The sequence below is a fragment of the Sorex fumeus genome, unplaced genomic scaffold (genome assembly GCF_029834395.1).
Source record: "Sorex fumeus unplaced genomic scaffold, SorFum_2.1 ptg000044l, whole genome shotgun sequence".
Lineage (NCBI taxonomy): Eukaryota > Metazoa > Chordata > Mammalia > Eulipotyphla > Soricidae > Sorex > Sorex fumeus.
This window is the reverse complement of record NW_026606101.1, coordinates 58145054-58170142: the sequence shown is the minus strand read 5'-3', so window position 1 is coordinate 58170142 and position 25089 is coordinate 58145054. Positions and strand designations below refer to the sequence as shown.

General features: G+C 39.2%; 1 protein-coding gene across 2 annotated transcripts in view; it reads right to left on the bottom strand.

Annotated features, from left to right (window-relative positions):
• Positions 1-1143: 1143 nt before the first annotated feature.
• Positions 1144-25089, bottom strand: part of CCDC50 (coiled-coil domain containing 50) — a 75725-nt gene continuing 51779 nt past the window's right edge. The window contains exons 6-12 of one of the 2 annotated variants that reach the window (XM_056121533.1): positions 19940-20467; positions 12982-13097; positions 12420-12464; positions 12221-12325; positions 11035-11114; positions 4053-4159; positions 1144-1573 (exon numbers count right to left, since the gene is read on the bottom strand). In XM_056121533.1, coding sequence (XP_055977508.1) covers positions 1557-1573; positions 4053-4159; positions 11035-11114; positions 12221-12325; positions 12420-12464; positions 12982-13097; positions 19940-20467 — 998 coding nt within the window. In that variant the 3' untranslated portion in view covers positions 1144-1556. The remainder of the gene's footprint in view (positions 1574-4052; positions 4160-11034; positions 11115-12220; positions 12326-12419; positions 12465-12981; positions 13098-19939; positions 20468-25089) is intronic. The other variant, XM_056121534.1, reaches the window with a different exon arrangement.

Sequence of the window (25089 nt, the reverse complement as noted above, 5' to 3'; positions counted from 1 at the left end):
GAAAAATAAGGCAAATGGAAGGCAACTCCCAATGTGAATAGATTGAAACTTTTTCACTAATCATATCTTTTTCTATAAACAAATGTACTAAAATATAAAAACCACCAGATTAATATGATAATACGTAACAGTAAAACAAGTTGAGGGGCTAAAAAGCTGGTCATTTACATTAACTAATGAATATGGGATACGGGAGAAATAAGCGTTTGCTTGAAGGCAGAAGCTAAACAAATTCCATTGAATAATAAAGAAGGGTCCATAGGCCTGGCCCGAAGGAGCCAACGCAGATGTAACGAGTGTAGAACCGAGTGTAGAACCGAATACTTGAATACAGAACCACTTAAGTTACTCCAACTTTAGGTCGAATGAATCTGATCACTGTCAGATACATACACAAAATGTTTTTAAGATCCTTCAACAAACAAACTTTGTTTCACAAAACATCATTTTTATAGAGGCAAAAACGGTACCATCACGTCAGCAAACCTGACAACCCCGTTCCCCTTGGCTCTATAGAGTGAATGAAAGACAGGAGGGAGACGCGGTTCTGATTTTCAGTTGGCTCTGCACAGACCTGAGTTAAAATTTCACAGAAATAAATTTCTGTCAATAAATAATAATAAAGATAAAATGAGCAGAGGCTTCAGAAGGCCTTGCTGTGGAGAAAACAACAGAGAGACTTTGAGAAAGACTTCTAGACCAGCTCTTTCAGGAGGGCAATATATAAAAACCCTTATGCCCCAGGTGGGTTGGAGCACTAGCACAGTAGGTAAGGCGTTTGCCTTGCACACGGCCGACATGGCCGACCCGAGTTCGATTCCTCCCCCCTCTCAAAGAGCCCAGCAAGCTACCGAGAGTATCTCGCCCACACAGCAAAGCCTGGAAAGCTCCCCGTGATGTATTCAATATGCCAAACACAGTAACAAGTCTCACAATTTGTTGTGAGATGTTACTGGTGCCCACTTGAGCAAATCAATGAACAACAGGACAGTGCGACAGTGCGACAGTGCTATGCCCCAGGTAGTCCGAAATATATTTCAACTGTTTCAGATGTGTTAACAGTTTTTTTTTTCTTTTTAGTTAGAATTAAATAAAAAGCAAAAGGCCTCTTCCATACATCATACACGAATGCACCCCAAGAGCTCCTTCTTACATATCCTTTTATTCTGTATTACATCCAATTATTAGGTTTTACTTTAATGTTTATCGCCCAAATTTTTAATTGCTCATTAAGATCTAGGCCCTAGAAACCAACACTTCACACCTAGCAAAAATGGCATTTTACAGAGCTCTTAGATACCGTATCCCAGAAAGCATGTGCAGTGTGGAGGTGGGTGGCCAATTATCAGAAACTAGATTTTCTTAAGACTGCCCAAGTGATTATGAATAACCAAAACATTTTAAATAAGCTATCACTGTTCATGGTCAGAGGAACACTTGAGGATAATACATCTCAGGACTATAACCATAGAAGAAAAGTAAGCATGGAATGCGTTCTGAATCCTCCAGTAATACTGGCTACAGTTGAGTCCATTTTCAAAGCAGATTCCTGGTTCTTACTTATAATGGAAACCTGGGAAAGGGAGGAAGAAAAAAATTATTAAAAATAAAAATAAATCTATCTCAGTTCTCTGCACAGGCAAAATAAATCTATTTTCATTTTTTCATGCATTAAGTGGCTTGTATTATCTTCATCTTGGACCATGAAGTTTTAAGAAGACAACAATTTGTTTTTTAAAAAACAAATACTTTGTGTATCAAGTGTTTGACAGGAAAAGGAAGAAATGACCTTGTTAGAGATACGTGTATGTAATTTGAGAAAAAAAATGTGTATGGGTATTTTCGATAAAGGATAACTAAAGGTAGAAAGGTAAAGGCCCTCCCGTTGATCATCGATTTGCTTGAGTGGGCCCAGTAACGTCTCCATTGGAGACTTAGTTGTTACTGTGTCTGGCATATCGAATACATCACGGGTGGCTTGCCAGGCTCTGCCGTGTGGGCGAGATACTTTCGGTAGCTTGCCGGGCTCTCTGAGAGGGGCGGAGGAATCGAACTCGGGTTGGCCATGTTGGCTGCGTGCAAGGTAAACGCCCTACCGCTGTGCTATCGCTCTAGCCCAAAGGATAACTAATCGTGTATTTATTTAAATAGGGAATGAATGGAGGATCTAGCCCCTGACACCACAGGTCCTGCCGAGTGGTGTTAGAGGCCTACTCCTGGCTCTGTGCTGGGGTCCCTCCCGCGGGTGCTCAGAGACAGAATGACCTGCTGGTTTTGTTTGTTTTGGAGCCACAATCAGCAATGCTTAGCACTGACCCTGAATCTCTGCATTCAGGAATTCTCTTGGTGGGGCTCAAACATTATACAGTGCAGGGGATTAAACCCCGGTGGGCAGCATGCAAGGCAAGTGCTCTGCCCTCTGTGCTATCTCTCTGTTTCCCAAACTCAGGACTTGCGCATGCAAAGCATAACTCAGCCCTTTAAGCTTTCTTAAAACTTTTAGCCTTCTGGTTCCCTAATTCCATCATCGCTGTCACTGTCCTCCCGCTGTTCATCGATTTGCTCCAGCAGGCCCAGTAACGTCTCCATTGGAGAATTTGTTGTTACTGTGTCTGGCATATTGAATACGTCACGGGGAGCTTGTCAGGCTCTGCCGTGCGGGCGAGATACTCTCAGTAGATTGCCGGGCTCTCCGAGAGGGGCGGAAGAATCGAACTCGGGTCGGCCATGTTGGCTGCATGCAAGACAAATGCCCTACCGCTGTGCAATGGGGCTGGAGAATTCCATCATATTTTTAAAAAATTGTCTTTCATCTTATTTTCAACATTAGATGAACATAAAATGTTTGAGGATGGGAGAGGAGGAATTGTTTTAAAAATATAAAAGCTGAGCATCCTGCCCTCCCACAAAAGTATGGTGTAACTAGTCCCAAGTGGCATCTGTACACAAATTTTTAATACAGACCACTGAAAAGAAAAGTCAAAGAGGGGCTGGAGCAATAGCACAGCAGGCAGGGTGTTTGCCTTGCATGTGGCCAACCTGGGTTCGATTCCCAGCATCCCCTATGGTCCTCTGAGCACTGCCAGGGATGATTCCTGAATGCAGAGCCAGGAGTAATCCCTGTGCATTGCCAGGTGTGACCCCGCCCGCCCCCCCCCCCCCCAAAAAAAAGGTCAAAGAAGTTTGTGAAGGCTATTACTGAAACTGGAAAAGCATTAATAAAAATGTCACCTAATCTTCAAAAGCCGTAACAAATAAGACCATAATATCTAATGTTTGTAAATTGCTACAATTTGCTCTCATCTATTTTATTTATGTGATGCTGAAAAGGCTGCTATTATTAGCATTGCCTCCATTTGAGGAGGCACTTGAGCAAGGAACTACCTTCTCATGATCTCATTTGATATCTATCATAAAAACTTACATACGTAAAAGCAAATGCTTAGGAGCCCGACAACTCCCAACTCTTATTTTTTAAACTTTAACTTTTGGGTTTCGGACCACACCCCCAAACTTAAAGTACTCAGGGCTTACTCCTGGTTTTTGTGCTCAGGGCTCAGGGAACCAACCATATGGAGTGCCGGGGATTCAACGTGGGTCAATCAAGTACAAGGTAAACATCTTACCCACTGTACCATCTCTCTGGCTCCTCTTCCTTTTAGAGACTTAGTTCAACTTAGTTTTCACATTTTTTCCTTATCTCCTCTGTCTTGTTCTTATTTCGCATAAACATTTTTATGTGTGTTATATCAAATCTAGTTAATAAACCATGGTCATAAGGGGAGAAAGAGTCAGTTCTGTAATTCTAAACTGTAAGAATTTGATGGGCGCTATGGGCTGTCACTGGTAGAAATGTTCCTGAACATCTAAATTCAACTTAGAGGCTATAATTTTGAAACATTATGTTTAATAAATGAAGCCTAGTGCAATGACCCAATGAAAAAGAACTTACGACACTCCAGTGATCTGTAAGACAGGTTAGATTTTTCCACCATAACCTAAGGGTTATTTTAAATGATGCTAAACTTAACCGTATTTATTTTTTTCCTTACCTTTAGGAGAGGACTCCGACTTTGAGAAATAACGTGAGGAATTCTGCTGGTTTGTAAAATGGGTGTAATCCAAATCCTCGGCATCTGTCATGCTAGGTGGTGGTGGTCTGAAGAGAAGTCGGAGAGTTAAAAGATATTCTTTGTGATGACTCAACCCAACATCTCCATGAACCATGTTGTATAAATACTTTTGGCAGAAATGCAAAGTCAGAATGTGTTAGAATTCTTATGTTAGTTCCTGACCATTTAAACTGGTTATGATCCTAGATTAATGACTTTATCTTACAAGTCCTTTTAAAATGAAATTAAGAAGAAAAACCTAGCAACAGAGTAAAACAATTCAGGGAGGGAGGAAGGGTACAAGGGAAGAGGATATTCTATCAGTGTATACAAACTTGAGCAATGTTCCTTCATCCACTAGGTGGCAAAGCAGAGCTTACTAAAGGAGTCTTATGTATGCGACTTTTCATGCCAAGATTGAAAAGTCAAAACAAGGGGAAATTTTTACTAAACTTATAAATGTAACTAAGCAACAGACTCCCTATAAACATTTGACAACGATAAAGAATGAAATGTTTTGTTGTGTCAGATAATGCTCAAACTTTGCAATAAAACATGGAATACGTGAGGGTGAAAAGCTGTCAAATATATAACCGTATTTAATATGTTTTGTATTATTGTACATACAATGTAGATGGTATATGTACTTCAAAGTTTAGAAATTTATGATTAATTTGCTACCCAGGACACTATTATGCATAAAGGCAAGTATTTTCAAATTCCGTATTGAGATCCAAGAAACAGGTCTTCCTAAGTACTCTGGGTCTAGAACAGGTAGAGACGCTAATAAATAAGAATGTATATATTGCTATACACTCTATAGAAATGATCACAATTAAATTTGGGGAAAGTGTGACTGGTAGCTGTAAGTTTGTTTTATACAGGGGAAAAAAAACCTACCACAAGAGATTTTATCTAATGAACGTAACTGTGATGGCTGTTTAAAAGTTGAAAATATTCTACCCATATTTGGAAAATTCTTGTTAACCAAGTCTGTTTTAAAGTTCTTCTGTATGGCCTGATCCCTTTGCCCTGCTGTTGTTGTGATGTGATAAGCATCTTTATGTTATGATATAGCCAAGCACCTTTCGCAATTCACTCAAAGGTCATTTCTTCAAGAAGGATCCCTCTTCACCCAGATAAGTGTCTCAGGTTTTTAAAACACCATAAACTTTTCATTCATGGTATTTAAAAAAATTAGTCATTTTATGTGTAATCATTTGCTTATATTATAATCTTCACGAGAGTCTGAAACTTTTCTTCTTGATTGCCACTTTCTCAAGTCTTATGAAAATTAACGTGTCTAATACCTAACAAATGAGTAAATGATCACAAATATACTCACAAGATGCCACAAGACCTCAGTGATATTAATAAAATCATTTTTTTAAATTTTTAGTTGCCATGAAATGACAAAGTTATTTATAATTGGGTTTTCAGCATACAATATTATAACACCAATCTCTTCAACTGTGTCCACATGCCTCAATCAAATACCACCTCAGGGTGTATGGTGCCGCCAACAGGTCAACCTGTACCTGCGGGGCCAGTGCATCAGCAGCCTGATGTTGCCTTCAGGCTTCCTGATACCCCGAAACTGCTGCTGTGCCTTTGGCCGGATCCCAACAACTTGGGAACAAGTTTACCAAGAAATTAAATGGACAAAAGGTAGGTATATGGGATCATATCCACAAACCACCTCCGGCTCAGCTACACAAGCTCACTCAGAGTTGGGATGGGCTACCTCCCCCACTTCCCAGTACACATGGAAGGACTGGCAGTCACCCCCATGAACCAACTCCAGCACCACCCTGTAAGCTCTACTATTGGCCTTACTGCAGAGATCCCTAAGTATATCTCGAAAGAGATCAAAAGCCAGAGTTAAGCTCAGACCCATACATGGCTGAACAATCTGGAGTAAATTGGAGGGGACTGGTTGGCCTATGCATGCCCAAGCACAGTCCCCAACAGCCACTTGCTTCCACAATCCAAAACTGCGACTATACCCCAATTTTGTAATGTGGATCTTAGCACACCAACACACCTGGCCCGGAGACACAGCAGCAAGTCCCAGAAGGCACCACAGTGCTGGAGATCTCTCTGGGCCCAATGCCAAGCCATTATCACTGGATGGAGCAGGTGCAGTCTCCCTGCCTACTTCAAATGGTATCCTGATGACCAAGAGCTTCCACAAGCAAAGCCCAGGTATGCGGGTTCCAGGACTACATCTCCAGGCTGCATGGCAACAGAGGATCTGGGCTGTCCCTCCCCGGGTCCCCGCCTGCCCAGAATACTGGCTGTCATCTCCACAATTAGCCTCCGGGCACCATCTTAGCACAACAACAGCCCTGGCCCAGAGACACAACAACAAGTCCCAGATGACACCACAGCACTGGATATCTCTCTGGGCCCCATACTGAGTCAGTGTCACCGGGATGGAGCAGGTGCAGTCTCCGCACCTACTGCAGATGGAATTCTGGTGACCAAGAGCTTTCAAAGCAAGGCCAAGGTATGCGGGTTCAAGACTAAATCTCCAGGCCACATGGTGGCAGAGGACCTGGGCTGTCCCTCCCCAGGTCACCACCTGCCCAGAAGACTGGCTGTCACGCCCACAATTTGCCTCCAGATGCCACCTTAGCGCGTCAACATTCCTGGCCCAGAGGCTCCCAATTGAATTAGTGCCATATAGGGATGTCTCTGGAACCCAACCATTTAAAATTTAGAAATTGATGTTTACAATCACGTCCACGTGAGCTCTCGTGATATTTGAAATGAGCTATGGAAAATATATTATCTAGTGTCTACCCCTGTGGGTAGGCTTGAATGGTGGTGGTAAAATTCGAGCAAAATTGTCATTGTCACTGTCCTCCTGTTGTTCATCAATTTGCTTGAGGGGGCCCAGTAATGTCTCCATTGTGAGACTTGTTGTTACTGTGTTTGGCATATCGAATGCATCATGGGGAGCTTGCCGGGATTTGCCATGCAGGCGAGATACTCTTGGCAGTTTGCCAGGCTCTCCGAGAGGGGTGGAAGAATTGGACCCAGGTCAGCCCAGTTGGTCATGTGCAAGGCAAATGCCCTACCCACTGTGCTATCGCTCCAGCCCCGAGCAAAATTAATGTCCCTAATTAGAGAGAGTATTGGGGAAATTGTCTGCCATAGAGGCAGGGTGAGGACTGTTATTTGTATGTATGTGAGGGGGGTGATACTTGGGACAATGGTGGTGGAAAATGTGCACTGGTGGAGGGATGGGTGTTTCATCATGGTATGACTGAATCTCAAACATGAAAGCTTTGTAACTCTATCTCACGGTGATACAATAAAATAAAAAAGTAGTGTGGAGCTGATGCCCAATTCAATCAGCTTAATCAATGGCTGAACAAACAGCAGTACTCTTATATTATTTAAAAAAAAAATGCCACCTCAACCCTACCCCAACCCTTGCCACCCCTTTTGCCTCCCAATTACCAGTCTGCCTTTATAGAAAGTTTTTTTTTATTTTGTTTTGTTTTAGTTTAATAAGTTTTTGCACTTTGGTTTACAGTACTATTACCGATAGGATTTCATGAAGAATACTTTTTCTGAGTGAAAAATGCAAATAGACTAACATAGTATTTATTACCAGCACAAAATTCTATAGTGAGAAAAATGTGAACTTGGTTTAACTTTTCAGTTACAAAGAGTTGCAATAAATTCAGGTTGACAACCAGTTCTTCAATTTCCATAGGAAGAATAAGAAGTCCTACAAAGTTTCCTGTTTTCCAATCCTTGAACAAAAGCCTAACTATATTTTCCCATCATAGTTAGAAGGCATACATTTTCACATCATAGAAATACATACACACATATAAATGTACATATTTATACATGTATATAACTATGAGAAAAGGTTTTGCTTTTTAATTATGAAATGCAGGTTTCAAAAATTCTTACTGTTTCAATAATATAATTTTCTGTAATGGTATTTAAAAGTTGCATGCAGCCAACATGGCCAACCCGAGTTCGATTCTTCCACCCCTCTCAGAGAGCCCAGGAAACTACCGTGAGTATTTCGTCTGCACGGCAAAGCCTGGCAAGCTCCCTGTGATGTATTCAATATGCCAAACGCAGTAACAACAAATGGAGACATTACTGGGCCTGCTTGAGCAAATCGATGAACAACGGGAGCACAATGACAGTGACAGGTATTTAAAAGTAAACGTTCCTCTTAAGATGTAAAAAGACTAGAAAAAGATCTACTCATCACATGTCACTTTTTGTTCAGTAATAATAAAAAGGCCCTCCCGTTGATCATCGATTTGCTCGAGCAGGCCCAGTAACGTCTCCATTGGAGACTTTGTTGTTACTGTGTTTGGCATATCGAATACATCATGGCTGGCTTGCCAGGCTCTGCCGTGCAGGCGAGATACTCTCGGTAGCTTGCCGGGCTCTCCGAGAGGGACGGAGGAATCGAACTCGGGTCGGCCATGTTGGCTGCGTGCAAGGCAAACGCCCTACCGCTGTGCTATCTTTGCTTATTCACTAAATGTAACAAATTTGGGGGCTATACCCAGCAGTGCTCAAGGCTTACTCCTAGCTCTGTAATCAGGGATCACTCAAGATAATGCTTGGGGTACCACCTGTGGTTCTGAGGATTGAACCAAGGTCAGTTCCATGCAAACCTTAGACACTTGTACTTTCTGGTCCCTCAACATGACGGGTATTTTTAGAAATACTTATTATCTTAAAATATACCTATTACATTCTAGAAACCTGCTTTGTTAATATTTTTCATTGCAAGTCTACACTGTTGTATCACATATATTTGCATGTCAAAGTAGGTGTTCTAAGAAGCACAAGAACAGTGAAGACTGCAAGATGCCTGAAGTCAACCTACAGGTGATTTGACTTTATTAGATTCACCTGATTCATAAAGCAATAATAGGGGCTGGAGGATAGTACTACAGGTAAAGTGCTTCCCGTGCACCAACCCGGGTTTGGTGCCCAGTGTCCCATATGGTTCCCTGAGCCAGCTAGGACTGATTCCTGAGTGCAGAGCCAGGACGAAGTCCTGAGCACCACTGATGTGTCCCCAAACTATGTCCCCACCCCACCCCCCACACTAATTCATAAACCACACTAGTTACACACGGGGAACATACTACATACTGCCTATTTCTCGTTTTACTTGGACAATACAGGAAATAACTAAATCTGAATGGAGATTCTTAAATTTGCCTTAAAAAATTGTGTCATGAGCTTAACTAAATAAGTTATAAGAAGAATCAATTTCATAAAATTAGAGAAGGCTATACTACAGCAGTCTCAGTTTTAAGACCTCATATAATTATCCCCTGAAAGTCCGTAAGTGTAAAAACAGCAAATGACACTTGAAGACACTCAATATGCCCACTTTAAGAAAGAAGTCTGGCAGCTTAAATGTGGGTAGTGAATAGCAACAATACTGTGTATTTTTCGGCATGACAAAACTTACATATAAAGAATAATGATACTAATAGTCAGGACCCACACTCAAGGTTTTAATAACTCAAGGCTTTGAAAATACTAGTTTTAGTGTTACTTTTGTCTTTTGTTATTTAAAGATCCCTCCTGCTATATCAATTTGATGTAGCTTGCCTGGAAGTATTCAGGAAGCCTTCATACCATAGCTAGAGCTACTACTTCCAGGACACATAGAACAGGATGCAATGACTTAAATGAATTATTTGCCTTGAGTGTTGAAATTCGTAGTAATCAGGATACATGGGTGTCAATGTCATACACACACACAAGTAATCATGAAAGTCAGTGAAAATTAAAACTTGACATTTTTCTTGGGAGAGTAGATCATTTCCTCCCGTCTCAGTTCAAGGCCTCCTTTGAAACAGACACCTCCCTTTTTTTTTTTTTAATTATACAATGATCAGATACCCATCCCTCCACCAGTGCCCATTTTCCACCACCATGGATAATATCCCTCCCACCCCCATTCCCCCATCCCCCCTGTCTCTGTGGCAGGGCAATCCCCTGTGTTCTCTCTCTCCTTTTGGGTGTTGTGGTCTGCAAAAGAGGCATTGAGTGGCAAACATGTTCAGTCCATAGTCTACTTTCGACATGCATCTCCCCTCCTGGGAGGATCCTCCAAACATCCTTTATTTGGTGCTCCCTTCTCTATCTGAACTGCCCTTTCCTCTAGGATACCCGGCTGGCCTCTAAGTTATGGAGTAATCCTCCTGGTGCTGATCTCAGCTATTCTTGGGTATTAATCTCATACTTTGTTACTTTATATCCCCCAGATGAACGCAATCTTTCTATGTCTATCCCTCTCTTTCTGACTCATTTCGGTTAGCATGATACTTTCCATGTTGTACCACTTGTATGTAAATTTCATGACTTCATCTTTTCTAAGAGCTACATAGTACTCCATTGTGTAGATGTACCAAAGTTTCTTTAACCAGTCATCTGTTCTTGGGCATTCAGGTTTCTTCCAGTTTCTGGCTATTGTAAAGAGTGATGCAATGAACAAACAAGTGCAGATGTCACTTCGACTATACATTTTTGCCTCTCTGGGATATATTCCCAGGAGTGGTATTGCTGGGTCAAATGGGAGCTCAATTTCTAATTTTTTGAGAATCGTCCATAGTGTTTTCCAGAAGGGCTGAACCAGTGGACATTCCCACCAACAGTGAAGGAGCAGACACCTCCCTTCTACACTCTAGCTTTTGTAAAATTCCTGACTTTTCTGCTTTAACTTGTTCAAGCCAAAACAGAAGATTGGAAAGAAAAGAGAAGTTTGAGAACAATCCTGTAAGACTTGCACAGCAACAGACTTCTGGATCTCCCTCTTCAATAAAAAAATTCTCTTCTTGGGTAAAGCAACATCTCTAAGCTCACACTCAACTCAAGTCAAGTTCCTCCTTCTGATTTTCCGGTGTTATCTTACCGTGCTGGCCTGTCATTCTTAGAACGCTGTGGTTCATCACTCTCCTTTGACTTTGAGTGTGTAGATTTAGTTGTTTTTGGCTAAAAAAAAGAAAAAAAAAAGAACAAATAATCATACAGAAACAACAGAGAAAAAGATCGGACTAAAACAATAATGCCAAACTCCTCAGGTTATTTACATTCATCGAAGCAATATAAATTATTTAAAGAGATGGCCATTCAAGAGATTTTTAAGAAGACTGTTCTCACAAAGGTACGTGGAAAACTATTGGTGCAACCATATATATGCACAGCCATGCTCCATCACAAAGCAGTACTCAGACATCCATCATTCACAAAATAGCTGCACAGCAGCTGACAGGGAAGTGGACTTCCAAGGTCCATGGAACACTACCTTGTCAAGGAGCATGATACAGTCAAATCATTTTTTCTAGATTAAAACAAACACACCCACTAAAACTATAATGGCATCATCATAAAGCTGAAGATGTGCAGAAGTCCTGGCCCATTTTAGAAGTGTGGTATTCTCTTTATGTTTCAAATAGTTCATCCCTAAAAACACCCACTCCAGCAGAGTTAAGAATTTGCATCATTCCTTGGTGATTTGTGGCTTAATTTAGTGCAACACAAGCATTTAGAATCTGTTCTACTAGAATGAAATACATATGTTTGTTAGGGAACTAAAAATTCTGAATTATCAAGAGAGTCAAAGAGGGAGATAAATATATATTTAATTAACCTGGAAATAATAACTGCAGCTTTTTTTTTTCTTTTTGGGTCATACCTGGTGATGCTCAGGGGTTACTCCTGGCTCTGCACTCAGGAATTACTCCTGGTGGTGCTCAGGGGATGATATGGGATGCTAGGAATCGAACACGGGTTGGCCACATGCAAGGCAAATGCCCTACCTGCTGTGCTATCGTTCCAGCCCCCTGCAGGGGTTTTAAAACCAACACTGAAGTCAATGAGAAACAGGAAACAGTAGAATGATACTGTTATGATTGCTGTATCCTTTTCCTCACAACCAATGCTGAGACCATGAGAAAATCAGAGAACCAAGGGAGGAATCTGTTCAAGTGAGAACAACACTTAAATAACAATTCCACCATGAATATGAACTCAGTTTCAGTGGCCTCTTTTCATTCAAAATTTTATTCCTAGTTAAAAACAAAAAAATGAGCTCCTACCTTCCAATCAGTGTCATGCTTTCTTTTGTCCAAAGATGATTTCTCGCGCTCCTTGGCTTTCTTATAAGCTTTCTTTTCTTCAGCCATTAGTAGTCTAGCAATTTCCTACACAAAATTGAGTCCACATCATTAATTGCAGAGCTGCTGGCTCTTTCAAAGAAATCTGGCAAAAGAAATTCACTGACAAATATGAGCTCACCTCATCCTGCGCTACTTGAGCTGCTCTCATGTCGACCTGGGTAGCCTGTGATACAGAAAATACAAAAGGAAGAGCTAGCACATCATTGAAATTCACAATGTACATTTAAAATAATCTGACACAAAATTACACTGACATTTGAAAAGTTGGTGATGAAAATCCCTGAGCTTGACAATGAATTAAGAGCTGGCATATTTTTATAGATGACCAGTTTAGCAGAGCCTGTTTTGCAATCCTATAGCAAGTTCTTAGCGAACTAGCAGAATGCAATGATAAATAGATATACTGAGCTCTGTTCCTAGCGCTTACTCAATATATAAAACTGGGCAATATTCCTGTTATCTTAATTCTCTCTCTCTCTCTCTCTCTCTCTTTCTCTCTCTCTCTCTCTCTCTCTCTCTCTCTCTCACACACACACACACATACACGCATGCACACGCACACTTATCCATTTTCCAAATGACTGAGGACTATAATATACATTTACTATAAAATGTCAAGAATGATTCAATTCACAAAACCTACTGATTTACCTGAACGTTTGCAATAAAAATTTGCTCACCAAAATTTCTTCTTCTTGCAGTTTTCTGGCAATTTCAGCATCATACCATTCCTGTTCTCTATGGGCCACTCGGGATGAAGTAGAGACCGCGTCTTTCATCACTCTTGGTTTCACTCCTTAAAAATAACAATAAACCTCAGCGTAATAAGGCAACTGAGCTGTTTTCTGAAAAATTGCAAAATTTATGATAGAGGAACCTTTCTTTTGTATTGAACACTAACAATACTGCCTCCATTCAAAATTCAGTACAGGGTGCAACTGAAATTAAGTTTTTGTTTTCTTAATGTAACTTGCGATGTACATAATCTAGACAATTAAACATGGTTACCCACCCAAACTTGCCTGGTAGAAACTCCCCTCTCACAGAGTTTCTTCAACTGCAGAAAATCGAGCAAGGAACTGTTAAGTGAGGCCTTTGCAAAGTAGGAAGTGGAAAAGAGAAAGAAAAAGATGTAGTCACTGATATAAAAAGAATTTAGAGAAAAGAAAGTTACAGACTTAGAGTTCTAAAGAGGCTAAGCTTTGAAGGCTGAAGGAAAAGGCTGTTTCCTTCTATCTGCCTGGGTCTGGAAGACCTGAGTTCAGAGGGGAGGAAACAACTGGAGTAAGTGACAGCACCTGGTTCAAAACTAATGGTCAATAAACTCACCTGCTTGAGACCTCTTCAGTTAGGAACGGTTGCTAAATCGGAAGGAAATACAACATAAAGGAAATAGCAGAGCACAACAACCTTCACGTGCTCTTCCCCTGAAGAGAAAGAAACATGGGGGAACTAGGGCCTTTCATATTGGAATTCTGTAAGCAGAATATAACTCCATGTTTTAACTTTTGATTCAATAGTGTTCAAAACTATATTATCCCCTTTTTGCCCTTTATAAATTACAATTATTCAACAATGTGAACATGCAATATTCAGATACATATATTTTTAATATAATGAACAAGACTGCCACCTAAAATGGTCACTTCCAGTAACTACATCACTCACTGACAGGAGAGGGACATGTATTCCAACTGCCTATTTCTTGAACACCAATGGTTCTCAACCATGGGTATACTTTTGAATACTTTGGAAATGCTTAAAATAATATAAACAAATCATTGCTTTAAACACCAGAGATTCTAATTTAAGTTCACTGGATGAGATCAGGCCTTTGTTTTTTTGAGTCTTACTAGTTATCTGCAGGTAGCTTTGGAACAATATCAGCTAAGTGATTTATAACTATCAAAATAGCCACACAACAAAACATTTTTTTATCAAAATGCCTCGCTGTACATAATTCACTTATTTTCAAAATACAAAAAAAATGCCACTTCATTTCTAGACAAAAATAAAGTTATCGTGTGAAGTCACTTTTTCTAATCAAGTCAAGCAAAACAGTTTCATTGAAAGAAATCTGGAGAAATGTGAGGGTAGAGAAAAAAAGAGAGATACATATTCAAAAGAGAACACAGGCTTCTCTGGAGGGGAGAAAGCCAAATTCCAAGAATAATGGAATATTTCAGTGTAAAGCCTTGAAAGCATCTCTTTGTAGATTTCCAAGACTAGTTTTATGGTAAAACCCTAGGTCACTTGCTTATCAGTCTTTCCCACAAATGGTAAAAAGGAAAACCCTAACATTCTAAGCTTTAGGTCTATTAATCAGATACATAATCCTCTTCCTACTTCATATCACCTTTGAATTAACGAGTTTTTTTCTTTTCGTTTTTTCGTTTTGTGGGCCACACCCAGCGATGCTCAGAGGTTATTCCTGGCTCTGTGTTATGAGGGGCTTTTGGGAACATATGAGATACTGGGGATCAAAACCAGGTCTTCCACGTGCAAAGCAAGCACCCTACCCACCATACTATCTCTCTGGCCCTAGAACTCACAATCCTTTTGCTGTTCTGCACTCGTTATAATGCAGTTTTTGAAGTGATTTAGAACAGCAGAGTAATTGTAATGCACTCTCAAGAATGGACCATATTAAAATGGAATATGAACCTTCCTTAAGTTATGATTAAATTACTATAATATGAATCTAAAAAGAAGATTTTCTGAGAAATGAATGAAATTAGAGAGAAAGCTTATAAAGAGAAACACTGGTAAAATGATTGCCATAAATAATGGAATATTTCAGTGTAAAGCCTTGTTGAGGATTTCAGGAAAAACCAATGATGCCTGGTTCCTTCTGTTCTGTCATCCAGCAATAAATAAATAAGTAACAGTGCAATATGCCAAATTTTGGTGGGTAAGTGTGTAATGGGGGGGGGGGGGGTGAGTCACACCCAGTAAAGCTCAGGGCTCAGTACTGGTTCTGTTGTCCAGAATCACCCCTAGAAGTGTTCAGTGGACCATACGTGGTACCATGGTTTGAACTAGAGAGTTGACCACGTGCAAGGAAAGCACTTTATCCCTGTATAATGTCTCTGGCCACAGATGTGTTAGAATTTTAAGACACTAACCCTTCTCCACTGTTATGCCTTCAAGTCTGTAGTATAGAATTTTAACAGAAAAATTCTTTGTTTAAAATTCTGCCAAAGACTTTAGGATGACATTAAATAGTCAAATGAACAGTGTTCTGTAGTTGGATGGTTTCATAGTGTGATCTCTTGATAATAAAATGAGGGAAATCCCACTAAGTAAGTCAGAATTTAAGGCAGTATCTCTCTAGGCCTTAAATACCTAGAGGGAAACGTTTATTAGAAATTGATATATCAGCAACACCACAGATACCATTTAATATCAGAAAACCTCCACAGTTCACAATATTAGATTTCTGGACTGGCAGGACCAACTACTTAGTATAATGGTCTCTGTACCAGAGGTAAAAATATTTTCTAAGAATGTGTAAGAAGAAATATCAGATTAGGGTAGAATTATCATTACAGAAAACATATGCTTTAAAATGTCTCTAAACATTCAATACATTACAGAAGAAAATGAATGGAAAGCTAGAGTTCTCATCTTGGTTTCTTAAGCATAATATGGAAACTCACTTACAAAAGACAATGTGAGTCATATTTTCAGCAGTTCCAGGTTCACTGCTTAAACTCCTGCTCAATCTCTCTGTTCATCATCCTTCAGACTGAACAAGTAAACTTCCCCCCAACAAGCAAAATATCTCTAAATTAAATTCTGATAGACTAAGATGAAATTCCCTTAAGTAAAGTATTCCACATAAATTTATTCCATGCAAGGACTGAGGCAAAAAAACCATAAATGATTGATAAATTATTTGATATTATGTAAAATATTTTTGTAAAAAAAACTGTGATACTTGGGGAATATCACAGCAGAAACGTGTAGATATCTTATAGCTCTAAGAAGCTGAATGTTAGTCTGCAGGAAATAAGCTACTACAATTTGGTAGCTCAAGAGAAAGTTACCCTCAATGATGATACAGTTCTTCTGCCCTTCGGAGAGTCAGCCAATTTTGTGTTCTACTCTCCGTTTTCAAATGCCTCTGTAAGATACTCTCCTGAAAAAGTCTTTAACTTATTGTATTTTCCTGTTTTCAGGGAAACACCATGATTCACAATGTGGCAAATGCCTTTAACATTAGCTCTTTGTTTCCCGGAGAGTCTGTTCACTATTAACTTAAACAGAATACTGGATTAGGCGAGCAAATGTTAAGAAATGTGGAAGAGAATGAAACTGAACTACTATCTCACTCCATTTACAAATTAACTCAAAGTGGATTAAGAACAGCATTACATTAGACCCAAATCCATAAAGCCACTGAAGAAAACATCGCCAAATCCTTTCACTATATTTGCTTTACTAGTGTCTTCAAGTGACTGGACTCCACTGGCAAGGAAAAAAAATAAAATATATGGTATTATAGCTAACACAAAAGCTTTTGCAAGGTGAAAGAAAGCCATACTTAAAAATAAAAAGACACCCTACCGAAAGGGAATAAATATTCACACAACATATGACTGACCAAACGACCAAGAGCAAGATATACAAAATACTCACTCACTCAACAACTACAAAAATACAAAACAGTAAAGAATGGGGAAAAGAGTTGAACAGACACATATAAAAAGAAAGCTGCAAATCAAAATCACTTCTAACCTATAAGAATGGCCCTTTTTCTTAATTAAAAAAAAAGGGGCTTGCAGATAGAAATAATAAGCTGTTGGTAGGAATATAAATTGCTTCAACTTCAATGGAAAACAGTTTAGAAATTTCACAAGAACACTGAAAATAATTACCAGACGACAAGACAATCTCACTCCTAAACATCGATCCAAAGAACAGAAAGGAATCTGAGAGGAATACACATTTATGTTCATTCTCATGCTATTTACAAGAGCCAAGATCTAAAAACAACCCAAATGCTCAAAGACATAGGAGTGGAGGAAGGAGATATGGTATCTAATCAGAATGAAATATAACTGAGCTATAAGGAAAGATAAAACTCTACCTTTTGTTATAACCTGGATGAAAGTGGAGAGGGGGTTGTGCTAAGTAAAGCTAAGTCAGAAGGAAAGAGACAAATACTGTATAATTTCACTCATACGTAAGCTAAAAAGAAAGCTGTGGAGAAAGTTGTGGAGAGGCAGAGGAGGCAGAGAGATAGTTTCAGGGGTTAAAGGCACGTGCCTTGCATGTGGACAATCCTGGTACAATTTCTACCACTACATGAGCTTTGCTGGATGTGGTTTTGTAGCCCAAAATATCACCTCAGGGGCCTGGGTAACCTCCTCACCTCAGACCTGGGCAACACGTCATCCTTGGAGCCTTCTCACTGAACCAGGCCAGTTAGCTGAGAAGCCCTGGAACAGTCCCGGAGCCCCAGCTTGTACCACTTGGGTGGAACAATTAAAAAAATAATAAATAAAGAGTATTTACCAAGAGGTGAAGAAATGAGCTGAAAAGTTCCAATGGACTATAGTGGAAGAATACTGGCACTGTGGCGGTGGCTTTGGAATGGTAGCACTGTATCTCTAAAACAAACACTTACACTATTATAAACCAATGTTACTTCATAAAAGTAAAAGTCAACAAAAACATTCAGTGACATCAACAGATAGTAATTATGTACTACGTAAGATAGAAGAGACAAGAAAGGAAAAATTTATAAAACGAACACAAAAAATTATATATCAGCAGCTACACTGTCTAACTGTTTTGATACGTGCCGCACAGTTTTTTTTTTAAAGGGCTGTACCTGTCTTGGCAAAACAAATACACTTGTTTACAAACCCAACAGTAGTGTCTACAAATCAATGTTTAGTCATAGTAGTTTCAAACTTCCTAAGATATTCTCAGGAATCACCAAAAGCAGTAAAGGTTAGTATCCTCTCAGAACACAATTCTGAGGTCAGGCTCCTAGAGTCAGAAACGTGGAAGTCAGTGTAATCACCATCCCATCCCACACTTTTACAACTCCAATGAGATTTTGAAAACCCAGACACTGCATGTGTGAAGTATATATCGCTTATCAAGTCTACTCTCTTCCTCCTTTATGCCTCTACAGCTCTCCGTTCAAAGTGCATCTGCAACTCACTTCTCAATTTGGGGTGTCAGTTTATTTATTAACACTCTAACAGTCTGATCCCAAGACAAGAATGTTTGGTGAGAGTTCCTCAGGATGGTTTGCCGAACTGTTTTTTCTTTTTTTCCAAATGACTAAACCCTTAACGGAAAATGACATAACAGGAAGAACCAGCTGAATCAACCGGAGTCAACAACCTAGTGATCAGCTTCCAGAACAGAAGCAGAGTTTGGCAGGGCAGCAACAAGAAAGAATTTAAGGACAGATGCCTCCTTTTTTTCCCCAATAACTCTTCCACTTTGTAAAATGTTAATGAGCAAAATGAACCTGCAAAATGAATACGGTCTAATTAAAACGCCAGACAGAGCTAAGTAAGCCTTTAGGTGGTACAGGCAAAAAGCAAGTTTCCAAACAAGAACAGAAAGAACCGTGCCAATGGTGACTTCAGAAGTAACTCTCACAGATGACAAAAATTTGTGGTTTAAGTTTTTGTGTTTGTTTTGTCTTGTTTTGGGGCCATACTCATGAGGGCTTACTCCTGACTCTGCACTCAGGAATTATTCCTGGCAGTGCTTGGGGGTCCATATGGGAAGCCAGTAATAGAACCCGGGCTGGCTGTGTGCAAGGCAAGTGCCCAGCCTGCTGTACTCTCTCTGGCTCGCCATGCAGCTAGTCTCATTACACTCATTCATCTCATTCTTGTACAAATGTCAATAATTTGCCTGCTATTGGAACTTTAAAATGCCAATTCAATTAAAGAATCAGAGTTGAGTTAGTTGAGAACATGGAAAGTAAATTAGGGTAATGGTTTTTAAACCTATTAAGAACTAACAGTCACCTCCAATCCTAGAATAAGCATAAACAGGCTACACTCCAGAGAGGATGACATATGCAGAACCCCTAAAACTGCATTATTTGAAAAATAACTCTATTGATTCTCAAAAAACTAAATAAATAATAAATGCCCACTCTGAAAAGAGGTTTTCTTAGGAGGTTTATGTAACATCTCACTTTACAGATGAGAAAGATGGATGAAGAAAATCTAGTGCTTCTGGATCTGTTTGTTTTCTAATTATGCAAATACTTCAAAGGCAATGTCACAAGATCTTCAGGGTTCGCTAAACTGAAACCAGAAATTGGAAAGCTTTGCTTCATATTAAAAATTCCAACAGCGACAGAGTAAGGGCACATGAAGAACAGGACGTGTGAACGGCGAAGCCAGCAGTGTACTGGAAGAATCTTCTAAATAATCAACACGTTCTTTTAGAAGACAGATGGGGAAAGATACAAGTATCTCCCGCCTTTCTACACATGAGAGAAAAATAAATACCTTTTGTAATATTTGGCTCCAGGATTTATTTCCAAGCCATGGGCACAAACTGGTGAGAAAGAACAGGGTGCTTAAATGCTTATTCAATATGTCTGTATGTATCTAAGATACCAGTTCCTCCAACAAGATTGTCCTTTATTACCTGTGCCAGGAGGTCGAAGCCATTTTTCACTCTCTGAAAAGGGAGGAGTCCTGGGCCTGTGTTTCCTCTCTTTTTGCTCACCTTGCCCGCGGTCTCTCCCACACACATCCTCCGTGTAAGGAAGCCCTACTTTCTGTAAGGACTTGGGCGAAAGACGAGCTGGGTGTCCGGACTGTTTGTCCCTATTCCAGATTCGAGAGCCACTGTTCGCTTCACAGTCATCAGACTCAGTACTGAGAAACACCTCCCCGTGGATCTTGGGCAGGGGTGGTCTCCGTGGCCGTTCAAGATCAGGCCGTTTCCTTTCATGATGCTCAGTATCCATTCGAGAATGTTCTCTGACTCTCCCCCTACTAGGGGATGACAGAGGTTTCTCTGCTGAAGAGTGTTCTTCTGGCACATCCAAGTTCTCCGGCCGATGTTTTAATTTCTCCTTCCTCCGTTTCCCAGTTTTTTCATCACTTTCAAGTCTACAAGACCTTGGGAATCCAGACCCCAATTCCCTTGCCCTCCTTGACTGAGGCTGGTCTGAGTTGAGGTGGAGGAATGTGGAAAATAAAAATGCAAGTTAACTTAGTGAGAGAATGAACTCACTACACAGGGGATAAACAGGGCCCACATTTACTATTTTTCAATGGAAACTACTATTTTTCAACTTAACACACTAAAGGGGTTTGGCGTTTACTGAACTGTACCATGGATATCTGAAGAATTACTCTTACGAATACACAGATAAGAAGGTGAACAATTAAAATAAAACTATGTGAAATAAATCTAAAAGAAGACCTTGATTGTGATTAGGGAAAGTTTTTAGTAAATATTTGCCAATAACAAAAACTACATCAATAAATGTTAAATTCTATCTATAAAATTAATTTGGAACTAGAGGGGGAAATGGAGTTTCAAGGAATCTTATTAAAACCGAACCCTAACCTTTGTAAATACAGCCTGAGGCTTTCAAATATTTTCATTTGAAATGACAAGCATCTATGTTAAAACGTTAAATTCGGAAAAACGATCCACTGCTTTAGCATTTCTCAATCTTCTACCCTTAGGTGGAAGAAATTTTTTTTAGTGTTATAGCAAATATGAGGAAGATTATGAAGTAAAGAAAATTTTAAGTGAGTAAATGGCCACTGTTGTTATATGACCTGTGTTCAAAATTATTCTTGGCAGAAGAAAAAAAATTGAAAATTAAATGCCATAATGGAATACACTGGGCTAGAGCAATAGCACAGTGCACAGGGCGTCTGCCTTGCATGCAGCTGACCTGGCCAACCCAGGTTCGATTCCTCCGTCCCTCTCGGAGAGCCGGGCAAGCTACCGAGAGTATCTCGCCTGTTAGGAAAAGCCTGGCAAGCTACCCGTGACGTATTCGATATGCCAAACACAGTAACAAGTGTCTCAATGGAGACGTTACTGGGCCCGCTTGAGCAAATCGATGAACAAGGGGAGTGCCAGTGACAGTGACAATGGAAAACATTAAAACATCACATCCTAAATACATTAAAACATTTTGTATGATGTGCTTTTCATTAAAAAATAGCAAGTACTAAATATATAAGCCCCCAAGTTAATACTTGGGGGTTTTAAAATCAACATATAAATGGGTGCTTCTGTCACAGCTCAATTAAGTGGCAAAAAAAAATACTGGCAAAACAAAGTAAATTCATATGCAATCTGCAAGAGAATATGGATTTGAACATTTCCTAAGAATGCATTTTGGCAATAATAAAAGAAAAAATGTTAAAACATGAGAATATATTATATGTTCTCTGCTGGGAGTAGTGATTTGCTGAAATGCACATAAAAGATTTACCTAAGTTAATATGATACAGGGAAATATAAGTCTACACATTCTCTAACTTGTAGCTATTGCTGTTGCTTTGCTCTGTTGTGAATTTGGTATGTTGATGCTTTGGTATGCTGAACTAATAATACAACAGAAGCTGAGCAAAGTATGTGCTAAGTACATCTTTGATGCCATAAGATTCCATCAAAATCTTCTAATCGTTTCTCTTAAACTTCCCAGAAAAGAAAAACAAATTTGAGTCAAAATTTAAATATGTCCTTGAAGGTTTCTGTAAACAAATTTGTATTATTTATGGTTAACTTAATTTTTACAGAAAGAGCAAAAAAAATTAAAATATTACTCTGTGCCAAAAAGAGACATAAAAATGTCATCTACTGTTTTTGTTATCTACTCTTTTAGCCAAACTACTAAGCATAAGTTTACAACTGGGAAAAAATTAAATTACTACTGTGAATTAATATAACCTGTAATACTGACTAGGTACTTAAATAATCATACCAAGGAAAATGATTTACAGTGTCAACACCACTATTCCACATGGGTGAAGTCTGCCATTAAGTCCCAAAGGAAGGTTCTGTTTTTGATATGAACTTGTGAGGTTATGAGTGTTTTGTTGCTGTTTTGATTATTTAAAAAAGTTAACTCATATCATCTTTTCTAGTTTTAATGGCAGGCTACCGAATGTAGCCTGCCCACACGGCAGAGTCTGGCAAACTCCCCGTGGCGTACCCAATATGCCAAATACCAGTAACAATGATGGGTCTCATTCTCCTAAAGAGCCTTGAATATAATCTCAGGGCTAGGATGAAGGAGACGTTACTGGGGCCTGCTCGAGGCAATCGACGAATAACAGGATGATTTGTGATTTTTGTGAACTCGTATCAGTAGTTTTACTTCAGGGAGTTAAAGTAATGCATTGCAAAAATAAGAACAGAAGCTGTCACTCATTAAATTAAACATATAGGAGTTTAAAAGGAGGGAAAAGGGAGGGAAAAACCTAGGAATGAGTATCTATAAATTCCTAAACATCCGATCCAGTTAAGAGTTGAGACTTGTATATTTCTTGTGGTCAGTCAGTTATTTGGCAAATATAATTAATTTCTTCATGGTCAATACACATAAGCATGTGTGCATATATATATATACATATATATATGCATACATTTTATTTGTGAGCTTCCATGTTTGTCTTTCAAAATAAGATTTTAGGTATAATTTATAATAATCTAAAAAAATTAAGATTTTTCAGATGTAATTAATACTCAGAGTGATCATAGTAGCTAACATCCTTAAAATTATCCTTAAATGAAAGGGATAAAAATTAAACCAAAGTTATACGACTCCAAAGACCACAACTGGAAAAGTCGCTTATAGGCCTGTAAGTCTTTGCAAGAGAAACATGGGCTCTTTAAAGAGTAAGACAGATCCTTTCAGTAATCCTGAGGTATTTTGAATAATTAAAAAAATTATTGAAATCTATAAAATGATGATTCGAGAAAGATAATTTATTAAAGCTTAAGTAAAATCAGAGCTAAAAAGATCACTTTGTAATGCTATATGGTGATTCTTAATGAAAGGCAAAATCAGTATTGCACATAGAATGAGAAACAGCATCAAAATATACCCCTTATGTGTTGGGAAAGAATCACTGCAAAGAATGTAAACGCTGCAATGAGGTTCCAATGGAACCTCATTCAACTTGGTCTCACTCAAAAGGTATCTATATTAGAACCACATATCAACAACATATAATCTCCCGACAGGACACTAAAATAGAAGAAATTCCAATGTTTACATGTAAATGGGCAGGAAGACACTATTTCAATGTCTCCTAAACTTCCCCCCAAAACAAACAAATACGCTATTTCTACTCATTCATATAAAAGCAGTTTAAAAAAGACTATTTTCGGTATTCCTAAAATAACTTGGGGGGGGGGGAGTGTTGTTTTTTGAGCCATACCCAGCTGTGCTCAGGGCTTACTCCTGGCTCTGTACTGATCCAAGGGATCACAGGCCTGGTGGGCTCTGGGAGATGAACCCAGATCAGCCTCTTGCAAGGCAAGCACCTGACCAACTATGTTATCATTCCAACCCCAACCACTTCATTCTTAAACATCTCCTATGCTGGAGATATGAATTTTGAATGCTGATACCCTGGTCCACATTATCAGGTTAACAGTCCCAATACAAGAAAATATAAGGCTTTAAAGAGGCAGTCTAAAGTTATAGTTCAATATAATTCATGACTTGTCTCTCTAATGCTTTCACAGACTTGAAAGTCTTCAATGATGACTTCCATGTGTAGCTAACATGCCTCCAGGACAGAATTAAAAATAAAAATAAATGAAAAACACCAGGCTCCATTTCTAACATAACAAAACTGAAGAGTAACTCTTGACTTTCTGGTCTCTAGAACAATAAAATAAAATCTTATAGACAACACACTACATGATTTCATTTGAAAACACAGAATATGGAAACTGATTATCAAGAAAGGGCTGAACAGTTCTGTAAATGGAAGAAGAGTCCCCGAGTAACAGTCAATCTACTTACTAATTACGCCAAAGATCTGAGCTCTACTGATTATTATACACTTAGAGCAACAATGTGACTGGGCAAGACAGGACTCAATTGTATTAATCTCATCTACATATACCCTTTAGTCTCATCAAAGACAACGACCTACCTACCTTGGTAGGTAATGAGATTACAGAGAAGCAAGTAACATTTAAGTAGCAAAATAACCTTTAAGAATCACTGACTTGAAAATCTTTGTTTTCTGCAGAAATGGGTATTGTTTGGTCTGTGGGTTGTATAAGGCTGGCAAAATCATGTGGTCTGGCCAAGGCACATGATTAGACAGATACCTAAATTTATGAGTTGCCTGTGGCCTGTATACCTAAACTGTATGGCCCGATGATGATGTAAATATCCAAAATGGACCAGGGCAGAAAAAAGTTTCCCCACTTCTGCTATAGGCTGTCTTTAGCTTTCATATACCAATTATTCTATGATCTCCAAGCAAAACTTCAATAAATACTGACACTAGAAACTAAAGGAAATAGCATGACTATGATATTTCAAAAGAAAAAAGTAATGCTTGCAAATACTCATTTCCCAACACACTTTCAGACAACAAATGACCACCACCACAATTGTCAACATGGCACCATCACCATCATCACGCTGCAAAAGCAGGCTGAGAGAAACCCATCTTCGAAGAGAAATGCCTCTTCCTCAGAAATGTTTCTATATGGGATTCAAACAGCAAAGAAAGCATCAGAGAAAAAGATGAGCAAAGAATCTTAAAATAGCATTTTGTCATTAGCAGGCTAAA